At 34.8% G+C, this 13,237-nt stretch overlaps 1 protein-coding gene across 6 annotated transcripts; it reads right to left on the bottom strand.

Annotated features, from left to right (window-relative positions):
- Nucleotides 1-8,463: 8,463 nt before the first annotated feature.
- Nucleotides 8,464-11,500, bottom strand: LOC140807594 (squamosa promoter-binding-like protein 16). 6 transcript variants are annotated; one of them, XM_073164525.1, is made up of 3 exons: nt 11,338-11,500; nt 9,886-10,203; nt 8,464-9,470 (listed from the first exon to the last, which is right to left on the bottom strand). In XM_073164525.1, exons 2-3 carry the CDS (start codon nt 10,086-10,088, stop codon nt 8,702-8,704), a joined length of 972 nt encoding a protein of 323 aa, XP_073020626.1. In that variant the 5' UTR covers nt 10,089-10,203; nt 11,338-11,500; the 3' UTR covers nt 8,464-8,701. The 6 variants fall into 6 exon arrangements, with proteins under 6 accessions (XP_073020626.1, XP_073020621.1, XP_073020623.1 ...); XM_073164520.1 differs by lacking the exon at nt 11,338-11,500 and adding an exon at nt 10,349-11,136; XM_073164522.1 differs by lacking the exon at nt 11,338-11,500 and adding an exon at nt 10,692-11,136 and having other exon boundaries at nt 9,886-10,198.
- Nucleotides 11,501-13,237: the final 1,737 nt, after the last annotated feature.

Here is a 13,237-nt window from a genome sequence, read left to right as displayed (position 1 = left end):
TGTGAGAATTCAACTCGATATGGGTTGGAATCCCAACCATAAGTACCCTAACGCGGTGGGGGAGATAAACGCTATACGGACTCGTCCCCTTAGAGGAGTAAAAATTAGGGACTGATATCAGTAAATCATTGAAAGTAGATGAATCTCAGTGTCTGGTTAATGATGCGCACGTGATAAGAATTATGTTTGCATGGTATGTATATTTCGAAATTGCATGTTGTTTTTTTGTTGTACTCGAACGGCCCCCACTTGCTAAGTATTTCTCAAAATACTCACCCCTTACAACCTTCCCAGATAAATCGGAAGAACAGGTTGAAGAAGAAGAATCTGATCAATTTTGGGGCTGGTGAATTGTTTTAAATTTCGAGATTTGCTAGTAAAGAGATTGTCTATTTCATTTTATTTCAGTTGTAAAGGCTTGGTTTTAAGAATTATGATTAATAAACTGGTTACCAGGTTTATACTATGCTACGAGGCTGGTTGTTTTCAATTGTGTGATTATTAAACGACGTCGGTGTCAAATCCCGAGTTTCGGGGCGTGACATTTTAGTGGTATCAGTAACGCCCCGAAAATTTAAAGGTCCACGCGAACCACATGCATTTGAATTATTAAATTCTTTTGTATTTTAATTAAATGTTTTAATTGCATTAATTATTTATGTGGTGCATATTGATATGTTTAAATTATATTTTTCTACATGATTACATTAAACTATATTTTTAAAGGTTATTCGAGTTGCAATCGAGGAACGGAGACCGATGGCTGAAAAAATAGAAAATGTTTTTAAATGATTTTTTTTATGGCCGATGCTTGTTAGTATTTTTGAAAATAAGGGTTTTGAGGTGATTTTATACGCTGGGACGTAAATTTTATCGGTGTTGGTTTTTAAACTAAAATACGAGCTTTTTGGCAACCCGGCTAATAAATTCACATATTTAATTAAAGAAAAACTTTGTTATCATTTTATTAAATCCTAATTACAACTAATGGGCTTAAATTTATAACTTAATAGGCCTAAATCCTACTTAGTAAATAAATTAGAATTTAAAGTGTTAATTAAATCAAACCCTAACCTACCTTGGATATCAAGTCTCGGCCACCTACTTTTTAAATTTCAAAACTCTCTCCCAACATCACACAACACAAACGGCAGCTTGCACACAAAAATTCAGAAAGTTTCGAAGGTGCGAGGGAGGTTCAAGCCTTGGGTTCGTTCCGTTCTTCATTGTCAACGGTTATTCGAGCGTATTACACGCAAAGGCACACCTTAATCTCCTTTTCTCATCCATCATGTCATATTATTTATTTAAATTGTTGGATGCATGAAACACCTGAATTTATTTTCAAAAAAAACCAAAATATTGCATGTTTATCTTACGGTTCCTTGTAGTTTTGTTGTTTAAAATACTTGTTCAATCATGCTAAAGGGGCTGCCATGATGCTATGATCTGATTAAGCAAAGTTTCAAATAAAACTAAGTCACACACACACACACAAGTGCAGCAGACAACCAAAGAAACAAAGAAAACAGAAAACTGCTCACGGCTGCCTTGGGTTGGGGTGATCGGGTTTGATGTGGGGGGGTTGAGCTTGGTCTTGGCTGGGGCCAGGGCACGGCTAGGGCACGTCACGAGTCAGGGGGAGAGTCCTAGCCCAGCTAGACTCACGGAAGGGGCTGGGGAAGAGTCCTTGCAAGCAAGGACTCTTCCCGAGAATAGAGCAGCCGTGATGTGCTGTCTTCGCACAGGTCCAGGGGATGAGGGGCTCAACTCAGGGGCACGGGCTGGTCTAGGAAGGTTCACTAGGGTCCTAAGGTGTTGCACAACACACTGGTTCGTGGCTAGGGTCGTTGGTAGTGTCCACACGATCACACACATAGAGTTCACGCATGGTACCACTCTCGGCCAGATTAGGGGTCACTTGGGCTGCTTCGTTTTTCGGTTTTAGGCGGATATCTTGACAAATTTAGAGTCCAGTGGGGTACTTTGGCATGTTGGGCAAGTTTTGGTTTGACATGGCTCGGGAGTAACTCGTGAAAATTAAGAGATGGCTCGGGGTCGAAGTATATGTGTCAATTAGGGTTTTAAAAAGAAGAAAATTGGAAAACGGCTCACGAGGGTCGAGTCGTGATCCATAAGTGCTAAAATAATATAAAAAGACTAAATTTAGAATTTAGGAATTTTATATTAAATTTTGGTATTTTTCGGGATTAAAACACCGTTAAAACAATTAATTAAAGATAAATGAAAAAGTCTAACATCTAAGCCAATAAAATTACGAAAAAATTCATGTAAGCTTAAATAATTATTTGGGACATGTTAGAGTTATGAAATCAATAAAAAAGTCGAAAAATAAAAATGTCGAGTCTAGGGGTAAAACGGTCTTTTTACACCGGGAAATTAGTAAAGGTCATGACAATGCCCGAAATGTTGTTTTCATATTAATATGATTATTTTTGAACGTTTATGAATTTCTCATGATTTAATTATGATTTTTAAATGTCTAAGGGATTTTTATGATTTAAGAAAACATTTAAAATACATGTTGCATGTTTGGTTTCAAAGAAGGAAAATGTAAATTTTATTCATGATTTTTATAAAGTGATGTGAATGAAAAATGTTGAAGGAAGTGAGGTGATTGTGACTAATTCGTTAATGATGGCGATGTCGTGAGGGTGATTGTCCCAGTGGGAGCCCGACGATCGTTTTTCCATTATTACGAATATGAGGTTATGAGGATTTGAGGTTTGAGGCAAGAATGAGAATATCGTGAGGGGAGAAGGCCCCAGAAGGAGCCCCGACGATCGTATTTCTATTCGATAATGCTAGGCCAGGGCCCAGTTGACCGGTGAGAGTGTTGGTGGTGTCCCCCGCCGCCCAGTACTGTGGTTACACGTAGTTGGATCCATCGACTTTTGAGGTTTGAGGAAAGTCACAATTAACGATATGAATTCAACAAAGGAAAAAGAAAAGGAAAAATGTTTATGATCATGAATATGTTTTATGTCATGTCATGTTGAGGAAAAAGGAAAAAGGTTAAGGTTTATGAAATGCATCATGAAAATATTTATGAAAGTATTTATGTTTAAAGTTTATGCATCTTCATGAAAACAATATTTTAAGTACAAGTATTTTTCACCGTTATATGTTGACTGTATTACATATTACTTGTTATCAAGATTATGGTGTGTTGAGTCTTTAGACTCACTAGGTGTGATGGATGCAGGTGGGATTGAGAGAGGTCTTGACGGTTAATTCTACTGGACTGTCGGTGCACACAACACGAGAACCAGCGCTTCTACTTTTTCCGCATTATGATTTATGACTCATGATTTACGTTAAAGATTTTTAAGATTATTTATTTATGTTTTGAGAGATTTTTGGGAGTTTTAGTATGGGCTATACTTTTCAAATTTATTGCTTTTTAGGTTTGGTAAACAGTAGACGATTTCAGTTTTATGACTATTGCACTTGATTTTTTTAAATGCTAGTTTGTTGGTGTTTATTTTAAAGGGTAAAATATTTTATATAAAAATATTTTCACGAGGTTTTTGTGTATGGCCGAAAATTGAGTGTTAAAAAAAAATTTACTAGTACTTTTAAAGCAATAAAAAGGGCAGGACGTTTCATAAAAGTATTCAATTAAATTTCCAATCGTCTCATTCTTTGACAGACAGTTAACTATTTGGGCATAGTTTGGTGCATATGATAGGATAAACATATGATATATAATATAAGGATAAGTTAAAGATAAATAATATGTAGAATATTATATTTAATGTTTGGTATGATTTTAATAAGAGTGATTACATTTATATATTAGATTGTAGGCAAAACTAGCTAGTGTGAGACGGTCTCACGGGTTGTATTTGTGTGACGTATCTCTTATTTGGGTTATCCATCAAAATGTATTATTTTTTATGCTAAGAGTATTACTTTTTATTGTGAATATGTGTCGGGTTGACCCGTCTTACAGATTAAGATCCGTGAGACGGTCTCACATGAGACCCACTCTAGATTGTAATGACAAAATTAATCTTATCATAATAAATTTTATAATTTCAAATGTGTTTCTTAAGTTCATATTTCTTATATGTTCATGCGTCGGCATTGCTTGCATGATTTATTTATTTTTACCTAATTTTATATATTATATAAATATGATAACTGAGCTCTTGATTTTGTGATTCAAGTCAAATATCAATTTTTAAGATTAATCGAGTGATACTAATATTTTTTTTGAGATTTATAAAAATCATTTATATAATTATCTCGAGTTCATTTATATAATTATCATATTATATAATATATAAAAATAAATAAAAAATTTATTTGGTTTTAATTTTATATTAAGGTCGAAAGACATTGGCTTTTTACAAGATGAAACTTTAAATAATTATAAAAATCATTTATATAATTATCTCGATTTGAAACCATTATATATATATATATATATATATATATATATATATATATATATATATATATATATATATATATATATAATATTTGATAGTGTTTAGGATTTTTATATATTGAGGACAATTAAGTCATTTGTCTTGTTTTTATCATTAAATTAAAATTCTCACATATCACAAAAAGAATATTTTATCCGTGTATAAAACTATTTATCACGGACCCATGATATTTTCATAAGCTTTCTAAAAAAGTATCAAACGTGGGATAAAGAGGATTATTTATCAATCATTCTCTTATCTAGTGTATCAAACTATACATTGGTTCATTGTTTATCGGTCAATCAACAATTATAAGTATAAATTTGGCAAAATATGCACTGTTGTGATATATGGGAACATCAACGGAATCAAGTTGAATTTCCCATCGGAACTGAATAGTTTATTTATCTCACAATTGATGTATAATAACGATTATCAGCTTATCATATACATATCACATTTAATTAGTGAATGTTTGCAGTAGACTATGATTTTAAAGAAGTGTTTGATAAATAATTAATTATAATACTAACTTTTTATTATAATCATGTTATAGAAGTAGAATCAACATCCCACCAACTTTAAGATTTTAATTAAATTAATCAGAAATTAACAAAAAATATGTGTCTAAGATACACTCGAAAGTCGAAACTGATATTCTTAGGCCAAAAGACAAGAGTAACTTCTTTTAGTGATTACAAACACTACTTTATTTTTGTGTATATATTTATTTATGTGAAAATTTTTATGATCATGGTGATAATAAACATGATTCAATCTTGTTTTTGTTTATATGTTCTTATCATATTCGTGATTTGTCGAAATCATCTTGTCTTACGCAATTTGACATGTAATTATATTGTACTTTTCAACTAGTAAATTGATAGTCTAAATGTGGCCGAGATACAAAGAGATTCAAAAAATTTGAGTGTCGCGGGTGTAGGACAGAACCAAATGATATGCTAAAAGAACCGGAAAATTAGGTTTATATTCTATGGTCGGAAGGGTAAATTCTCTCTTTAGTCCCAAATCTTAGGTGTGTTTCTCGATTTAATCACAAATCAATTTGTTGACCCAATTTAGTCCAAAATCTTCACATTATTTTACCTCATTAGTATTTCCATAAATTTGAGGTTGAAATTAACGGAAAGACTACGATCTTCTTCCTTTCTTCAATTCAGAAGCCCTAATCGAAATTTTCTCTTCTAAGTTCCAATTCAGACACGCACATCCCCTTCTCGGTCACTGCAACAACTTTTTCCCCCACGTCGAGTCGGTCGCTGCTGCAACAACTATCATCCTCCACACACCGCTGCACGCTCGAGGTAACTAGAGTGTCTGTTACTTTCTTGTGCTGTGATTTTGCCAATAGAGTGCTATGTCGGACTTGCACCGCAAAATATCAATTCAATCTATTGCTGCAGATATTAAACTAAGTCATTTTTCTTAACATGTTGGCCTGTGGACAGAACAGAACATAACACCCTCAAGATTTGATAGACAATATTCAGGTATTTTGCCTTGTTAAATTACTGTAGGCCATATACTCAATAACATATATGGTACAAAGTCAGAAACTCGAGCAATTTACTTGTGTAATTTTGCGATTGTGGATCATGATATGATAGCAGAGGGTGAGCTTGGATCTTTATATGAATAGCTTGATTGGTGCAGCATTCACATGTGCCATATGGAGTGGAATCACTGAAGTCTAGGCTCTAAGTTTAAACTTCTTTGTATTTTAGTCGTTGATTTATGGTCTATCGTGCTATCAAGTGACAGTTGGAGCCATATGTGCTAGCTATGGTTGCAATTGTTTAATAGAGATGTTTTGCAGTAAATACTAACTAATTAGAAAGCGGAAGTTAACAGTAACCCTTAAATGTTAATAGAGTATTCATTTGTGTTTATTAAAATTTGCTTGAATTTGTTCCCAATACTACTGAGTATCGTATTTTGCAACTGTAAAAGTTCCCAATCACCATTGTCTTATTTTGCAAGTTGGGTATATATTCAATTTTCAATATATTTTGTTTTTACCCATTCAGGAGGTCATCGAAGAAATACAAATGTGGTGATCCCTATTTCAGCATGTTTTATTTAAGATTGTTTATAAAACAATGAAAATTGCTTTGTATTTTGTGTATTGTAGGGGAAAACATATGTTGTCTTCGTTGGACGTAAACCTGGTTTATACTAGACATGGGAAGAAGCACATAGTCAAGGAAGAAGAGCGTAGGCGTAGTCTTTCCGTTAATTTCAACCTCAAATTGAAGGAAATACTAATGGGGTAAAATAATGTGAAGATTTGGGACTAAATTGGGGCAAAAAATTGATTTGTGATTAAACCGAGAAACACACTTAAGATTTGGGACTAAACCGAGAATTTACCGTGGTCGGAATGTCAACATGAAGTGCTGGGTGAAATTAAGGATTTTCTTGACATACCATCTCAAAGTTTGAGCTACCTCTAATGTAAGTTTGGCTGTTCATTTCCGGCGTGTCTTCCCGACGATAAAGGATAAATAAAGTTCACACGACTACATAAAATTGACATATATTGTCATCGTACTATTTGAAACGAGGGGAAAATAAGCAAGTAGCATGCACTAGTTTGAGGAGAGTTCCTTTGGAAACACAAAATAATGAAAGATACCTTTTTCATTTCATCCAAGAAAAGGCAATTGTCACGTAAGTTTGTCTGTTTCCAATTATAGTTCTCTAAGTCATCAGAGCTAGGTTTTGATGCAGTGACTTTGTGTTTGTTTTAGTCATGTTCCCCTATTCTTTAATGCACTTGGGCAATATGATTTTATGTCACAGTGTACTTATTTGATATTTTATGGTACACACTTTCTTTAAACCACAAGATCCATATATCCCAACAAAACACACCAAAATAAGATTATATTTTCATATCCCACGAGGATTGAAGACCGGAAAAAACCAAAACCATACTTAATAATTGACCACATGATTTTTCTCCTTCAATAATAAATTCGATTCTTCAAGTTTGAGCCTCTCTTTGACATGAGAAATATAACTTGTAGCTTTGTTGTCCACATGGTCATCCCCGCCGCAGCTGTTTTGGCCGTGAATATACCCATCGGAGCCACAAAATCTCCCCTCTTGATTCTTAAAAGATACTGTCTTCACCAACGCGGCAGGCCTAACAACGGCGGCAGTGGCGTATTGGGTGGCTGAGGCTGGCTTAGCCGTGCGATAGAAAGATGTCATGAGTTTGCTTTTCATTGAACCTCCTTGTTTATGGCTAGCGGCTTCCATTTTTGATGAAATTATTCAAAACTTTAGGCCTGTGTTGCCAGTCTGGCTATGAGTGCCAATCTAAATATATAGAAGCTAGAAATATAATTAATAGCAAAGGAATAATGCTTGGAGAGTTGTTTTTTCGTGTGGGCTACCAGGTTTGAGATAGAAATGAATCTCTGTGGATTGGATATATTCTTGTGTATATATTTAATTGGATTTGCCCACTTTGGAAGATATGTTTATGGCTATACAGTAGATAATAATGGAGGTATAGACAAATAAACCAAATCTAATTTAGCTCGACTCATTACATGGATGGCATTAAGATCGAGTTTTGAACAAATAGATCTGATGAAACTGAATTATAATCACTTGGACATAAATTTGATTCCGATTTCTGATCATTCGAATTTGGTTGCTGTTTGAGCAAGAACACAATCGGTAGAAGTTCATTATAATTGAGTTTTGGTTTCTATCTCGATTCAATTTTTTTAAGAAAACCATTGAAAAAACAATGGCTAAAGATTGTTTCACCAATAACAAGTAAAAGGGCTCAAATATGCAAAGCAGAGCAGCGGGAGCAATTAGCCCCGCGGCTCTTTTGACTCTAACACTTCATATATGTTTACATAGATCGAGCTCAAGCACACACCGCCCATATATCCATGGAACTTCGCTCTTTCCATGTAATACAATACGAAACCAATTATCTTTCTCAAATTTTGCTAGTAGCAAGTAACCAAGAATCAGTAGTTCCACGCAAGAAACATGCCGATATATATCCACATACATAGTTGGGTCAAAGTGACTCAGTTTTCACATCAAAAGTAAAAGCATAGAACAAATAGTGAAGAGAGGTATATGGGGGTATAAGAGTTACTTCACCCCTCTAGGGAGAAATATTCTATCACTACAACAATTCAGAATCCTTGGAATACCAACATATTCATTTTGTTGAAAAAGTGAGGCTAAGACTACTCCCACATGAATGTGCGAGTTTGATGGGTTCCACTAGTAGACGATCCCTCGGGAGCATGGTGAATCGATTCGGAGAAATGCAAAGCAGAGGCACTGCTACCATGAGATTCTGTGACAGACACAATTGGCTTACTGTCTTGGCCGAACGCAAAATCACTTAAGCCATTGTAGTGCAAGTTGTGAACTAACGAATGTGACTGGGGGAGTGGTTCTGAGTGGTCAACATGGTTCAGACCGAACTCCCGAGTTATAGAAGGTGCTGATGACAGAAGAGAGAGAGCACGATCAGAGTCGACAACTTGCTTAAACCTATCGGAAAACATTTTCTGGTGGCTGGTACTATTTCCCAACACAGTATTCGGATCAAGAAACGGCTGACAGATGGAGGTTTCTTGAAACGAGCAGTCCCTGCCTTGCATGCATGGGAGTTGATTGACCTCTCCCTTGTAGCTATGAGCAGAACACTGAGGAAGCGCGTTTTGTCTCTCAGCATAGTTCAGGTGTCTTTGATTGTTATAGAGCATCAGATCGCTATCGGCTTTTGTGACCCCGGACCAGGAAGAGCTCACAACGGCGCTCCGAAGTATCTGTGGACTTCCAAATGAAAGAATTCTTGCATTGTCAATGGCTGGAGAGGTAGAGAAAATTAGTGAAGAACTTCGGGAGAACGTGTCAGGTTGAGGTTTCCTTCGCCTCCGGTTGTGACCATCAAGTCGTTTCCTGCAGCTTCGCTTCCCTTCGTCAAACTCTATTAGCGAATGAAACCTACAAAAATAATGCATGATTTCTCCCAAAGTTAAACTCGGTTCGGGGAATAGTTAAAGTTTGACGACCACACAAATGTGAATCCCAAAATCGACTCGCACTAATATTTGTATGTTTGTGAACACAGCAGTTGGAAAAAAATGCAAGATCGAGGTACACACATTGCAACTGATCCACTTGCGATCGCATGTAAATTTAGTTCTTGTACTAAATTCAATGGCCCGTATGTCCTTTAAATATCCACAACACCCTGGTATATTTAACATAACTAGATATCTTTCTTCCCAATACCAATGTGGAAACCATATGATTTTTCCTTTGATTAAAATTAACACTCCAAGCACTCAAGACTTCGAAAATGCGAAGATTCAATCGATACATAACAGAAATGAACAAAACATGATTTCTACGGTACCTGCTGCACTGTTGGCAGAACCGCTGCTCCCGTCCGCTAATCGTGACCTTCGCGGTCTTGGAATGAATCTCACAGACTTTGTGTCTCCGGTGATAGTCCCTACAAAGGCTTAGATCTGCATTGCATCCATCAACCAAGCAATGAATGTTACTTCCAGAAGCCTTGGCCCTTTTCGATGATCCAGGAAATGATGACGAATCCATCGGAAGGCACCGCGAGTTCCAAATTCGTTCAGACTCCAAACATCCAAATTTCAAACCTACGTTACTGCATGAGCTAGCTGCCTGCTATCTCCCCGCTCCAATTTGACCAACTATTCTGCGTAAAAAATTCAAGAAAAGTCCCTCTTCAGAATTGAGAAATACTTCTCGCATAAGAGGAGCAATCTTCAAGTTCATGTCATGGAGGTTGTGGAAAGAATTCAGTAGCCAACGGCATAACAGCAAAGCATTAATTTTCGTACCAATTTATCAGTACATCTTATTTCGTAGCTCCATATGAAAACCCAAGAAATAAAACCGTAAAATTGAGTACTTCACCACTTTCTTGGGGCAAAACAGAGACAATTATCCCAAATCAAACAAGGTGATTCTCCGAATTCCTGTTTCACTCAGATTTTATCCACGGAAGCCATGAAAGATGGAATTTTTGTGGGGTGAAAAAAGAAAGAAAGTGCATCACAATCTTAAAAAACCTCCCCCATCCAAAAGCAAGAACTACAGCAACTTGAAAGAAACCAATTGCTGTTAATGACTTCTAAAGAAGGGATGAAGTATCAAACAGATTCAAAATATAATTCAAGAAACTCACGAATAAAACTTTATTGAAACGACGTAACCGAAAACAAATTGCCCCACTTCACACCAGTTTCTGAAAAGAAAGAAAAAAGATCCCAGACCATGCCCTGAAATCTATGCCGTCCTTTCTCCACTTTATTTCAATCACTGAGAGGAAAACAACAGTTGTATGAATCTATCAAAGACCAATTTAAATCAGGGAAAAAGAAAAAAAAAAAGGGAAAGCTCACCGTTTCTTTTGTCTGTCACAACAGGATTACTATAAACAGTAGAAAAACATTAACACCCGCTTCAAATAAGTACATTTCACATAAAAATGTAAGATAAAAAATTCTTAACCGAATTCAGCTACCCACTGTGAAAAACATATCAAGCACTCTTTTTCATAAAAAAAAAAAATTCTGTTCGGGCTAAAGTTAATGAAAAAGACTGGAACTTGATGAAGTTTAGAGGGACCCCAAAGGAAAGAGCTGGAATTGTACCTCGGAAATCAAGCCAAAAGCCCATCAATAACTTAACCATGCCAAGTACCAAAAAAGTGAAGCAATAATGCAATATAAATTGAGACCTCAGAGCAACAAAATGAAACAAATAGATTATGAACTAATCATCAAGAATAGGTCCAAATATTTAAGAAGTGTGCAACGATACTTACAGACAAGCGTAAAAGGAAAGGACTGACACAGTCTCCTCAGCCACTCAGTCTCTGACAATCACTCCATTATAGAGGGGATCAGTAAAGTTGGCAACTGGCAAAAGCAAGATAGGATTACTGTGTATTTGAAAAGAAAGGAGGCTCTCTACTCTCTAGTATTAACAGAGGGGGGGGGGGGGGGGGGGGGGGGGGGGTTGGGAGGTTTATGGAGCATGAGAGAAACAAGAAAAGCGCAAGAATTAATTCATTGAAAAAGGAAAAAATGTAACAGTACAGATACACTGGAGATAGTATACCAACATACAATACATAACCGTTTACTCAATGTTCTTAAGATTCCAAGATGGTTCTTACTCCAATGGAAGGTGGAAACCAATTCTGACATAAAATGTAATTTCAGTTCGATTGATTATGAGTAATTTTGACATCAGGTAAGAAATAATTGTAAAAATCATGAGTAATTAAACTTGCTCTAAAGCTAATTATTCAATACTATATAATTTTTACTAAAAAATAAAAACTTGCAGAAATTAAGTTATACAATTCATTTTACATTTATAATTATAGTTGATTTTGATTTTTTTTAATCGTTTAGAAACTGGAATCAACCTTTATTTTGTTGGTTTCTACTCCAATTTTAAAACTAAAATCAGAAAAATGATATATGTATGGACAAGTATTTTAAAAATGTTTTTAGTATTTTATAAACTAAAAAACTTAAATTATGTGTTGGGACAAGATTTTTATAAAAAATAATTTAAAATCTTTTATTATATTTTTAAAAATAAGTAATTTTTTTTTATATATTTTAGAATTTATAAAAACTTTTATTTATAAATTAGTTATTCAAACATATATTTATTATTTAAAAAACTTTTAAAATTTTAATATAATTTTTGTAAATAACACTTTTATAAAAATGTTTTATTTTTATGTACTATTTGTGATTGCAAAAAATATCAACGGTGAGACTGCTACGAATGTTAGAAATATTCATAGAAATTGAAGTACGCATCTGAATCACAAGAAAGAAAAGGAGAGGGGAAAAGGACAAGATGAACCGAAATATCAAGAATGATTGAATATTTATTAAACGTAAATGTAATGGTTTATATCATTTTAAATATTGTCTTGTCTGGCTTAAACGGGGTGTTAGTGGATATGTTAGTGGATATATATTTTCTACAAAGTTGTGGATTATTGGTCTACCAAACACATGATAAATCAAGAAAAAAGGGAGGCTTACCAGTTTTACTAGTATACTCACCTTCCTTTTCAAGCTAATAACCTTGTAACGAGTGATTAAAATAATCCCAAATCATGAGTCCCAACACATAAATTAATTGGGGAGAAAATAGAAAAATAATAAAAAGGACAGACCCCAAGACGAGTGGCAAGAAAAAGAGACAGGTATATGTAGCTATCACTCTTTGTTTATTAGAACCCACCGAATGAGTAAACCTTTCATTTTCGGGGAAAAAAACGGAGAGCAACTGTTTGGTCTAGTCATTTTTTTTATTTTTAAGTTATGCTTCTCACGGTCACACCACGAGAAAATGAAATTTTCGTTTTATAAGAACATATTGTTAGATATTTTAAACTTAAAGAATGAAAATTAAGCAAATACAGATAAAAAATTCGAAACAAAAATATTGAAGAGAAAACCGATGCTCTCAAGCAGGACGCACAAAAGATTGCCTGGATTTTCCAGGAAGCAAGTGATGCATTGGGGCACTGAGGCTTCTACTTGGAAAATCCAGGTACGCCCTTGATCCTTGTTCACGAAATTATGTTTGCATTTTCGACTTTTTCTAATATTCTTGCGTCCTAATGTTATCCATTGATTTTTTCATCATTTATTTGGACTATGAAACACACATATAAATGGGAAAAAACATGT

Source organism: Primulina eburnea, chromosome 12 (genome assembly GCF_022965805.1).
Source record: "Primulina eburnea isolate SZY01 chromosome 12, ASM2296580v1, whole genome shotgun sequence".
Taxonomy (NCBI): domain Eukaryota; kingdom Viridiplantae; phylum Streptophyta; class Magnoliopsida; order Lamiales; family Gesneriaceae; genus Primulina; species Primulina eburnea.
This window is presented reverse-complemented; position numbering and strand designations above follow the sequence as displayed.

Coding starts and splice junctions, on each gene's coding strand:
- LOC140807594 (XM_073164525.1), bottom strand. CDS start 10,088: ATGGATTCGTCATCATTTCCTGGATCATCGAAAAGGGCCAAGGCTTCT. Junction 9,471..9,885: donor TTCTGCCAACAGTGCAGCAG/GTACCGTAGAAA, acceptor TTATTTTTGTAG/GTTTCATTCGCTAATAGAGT.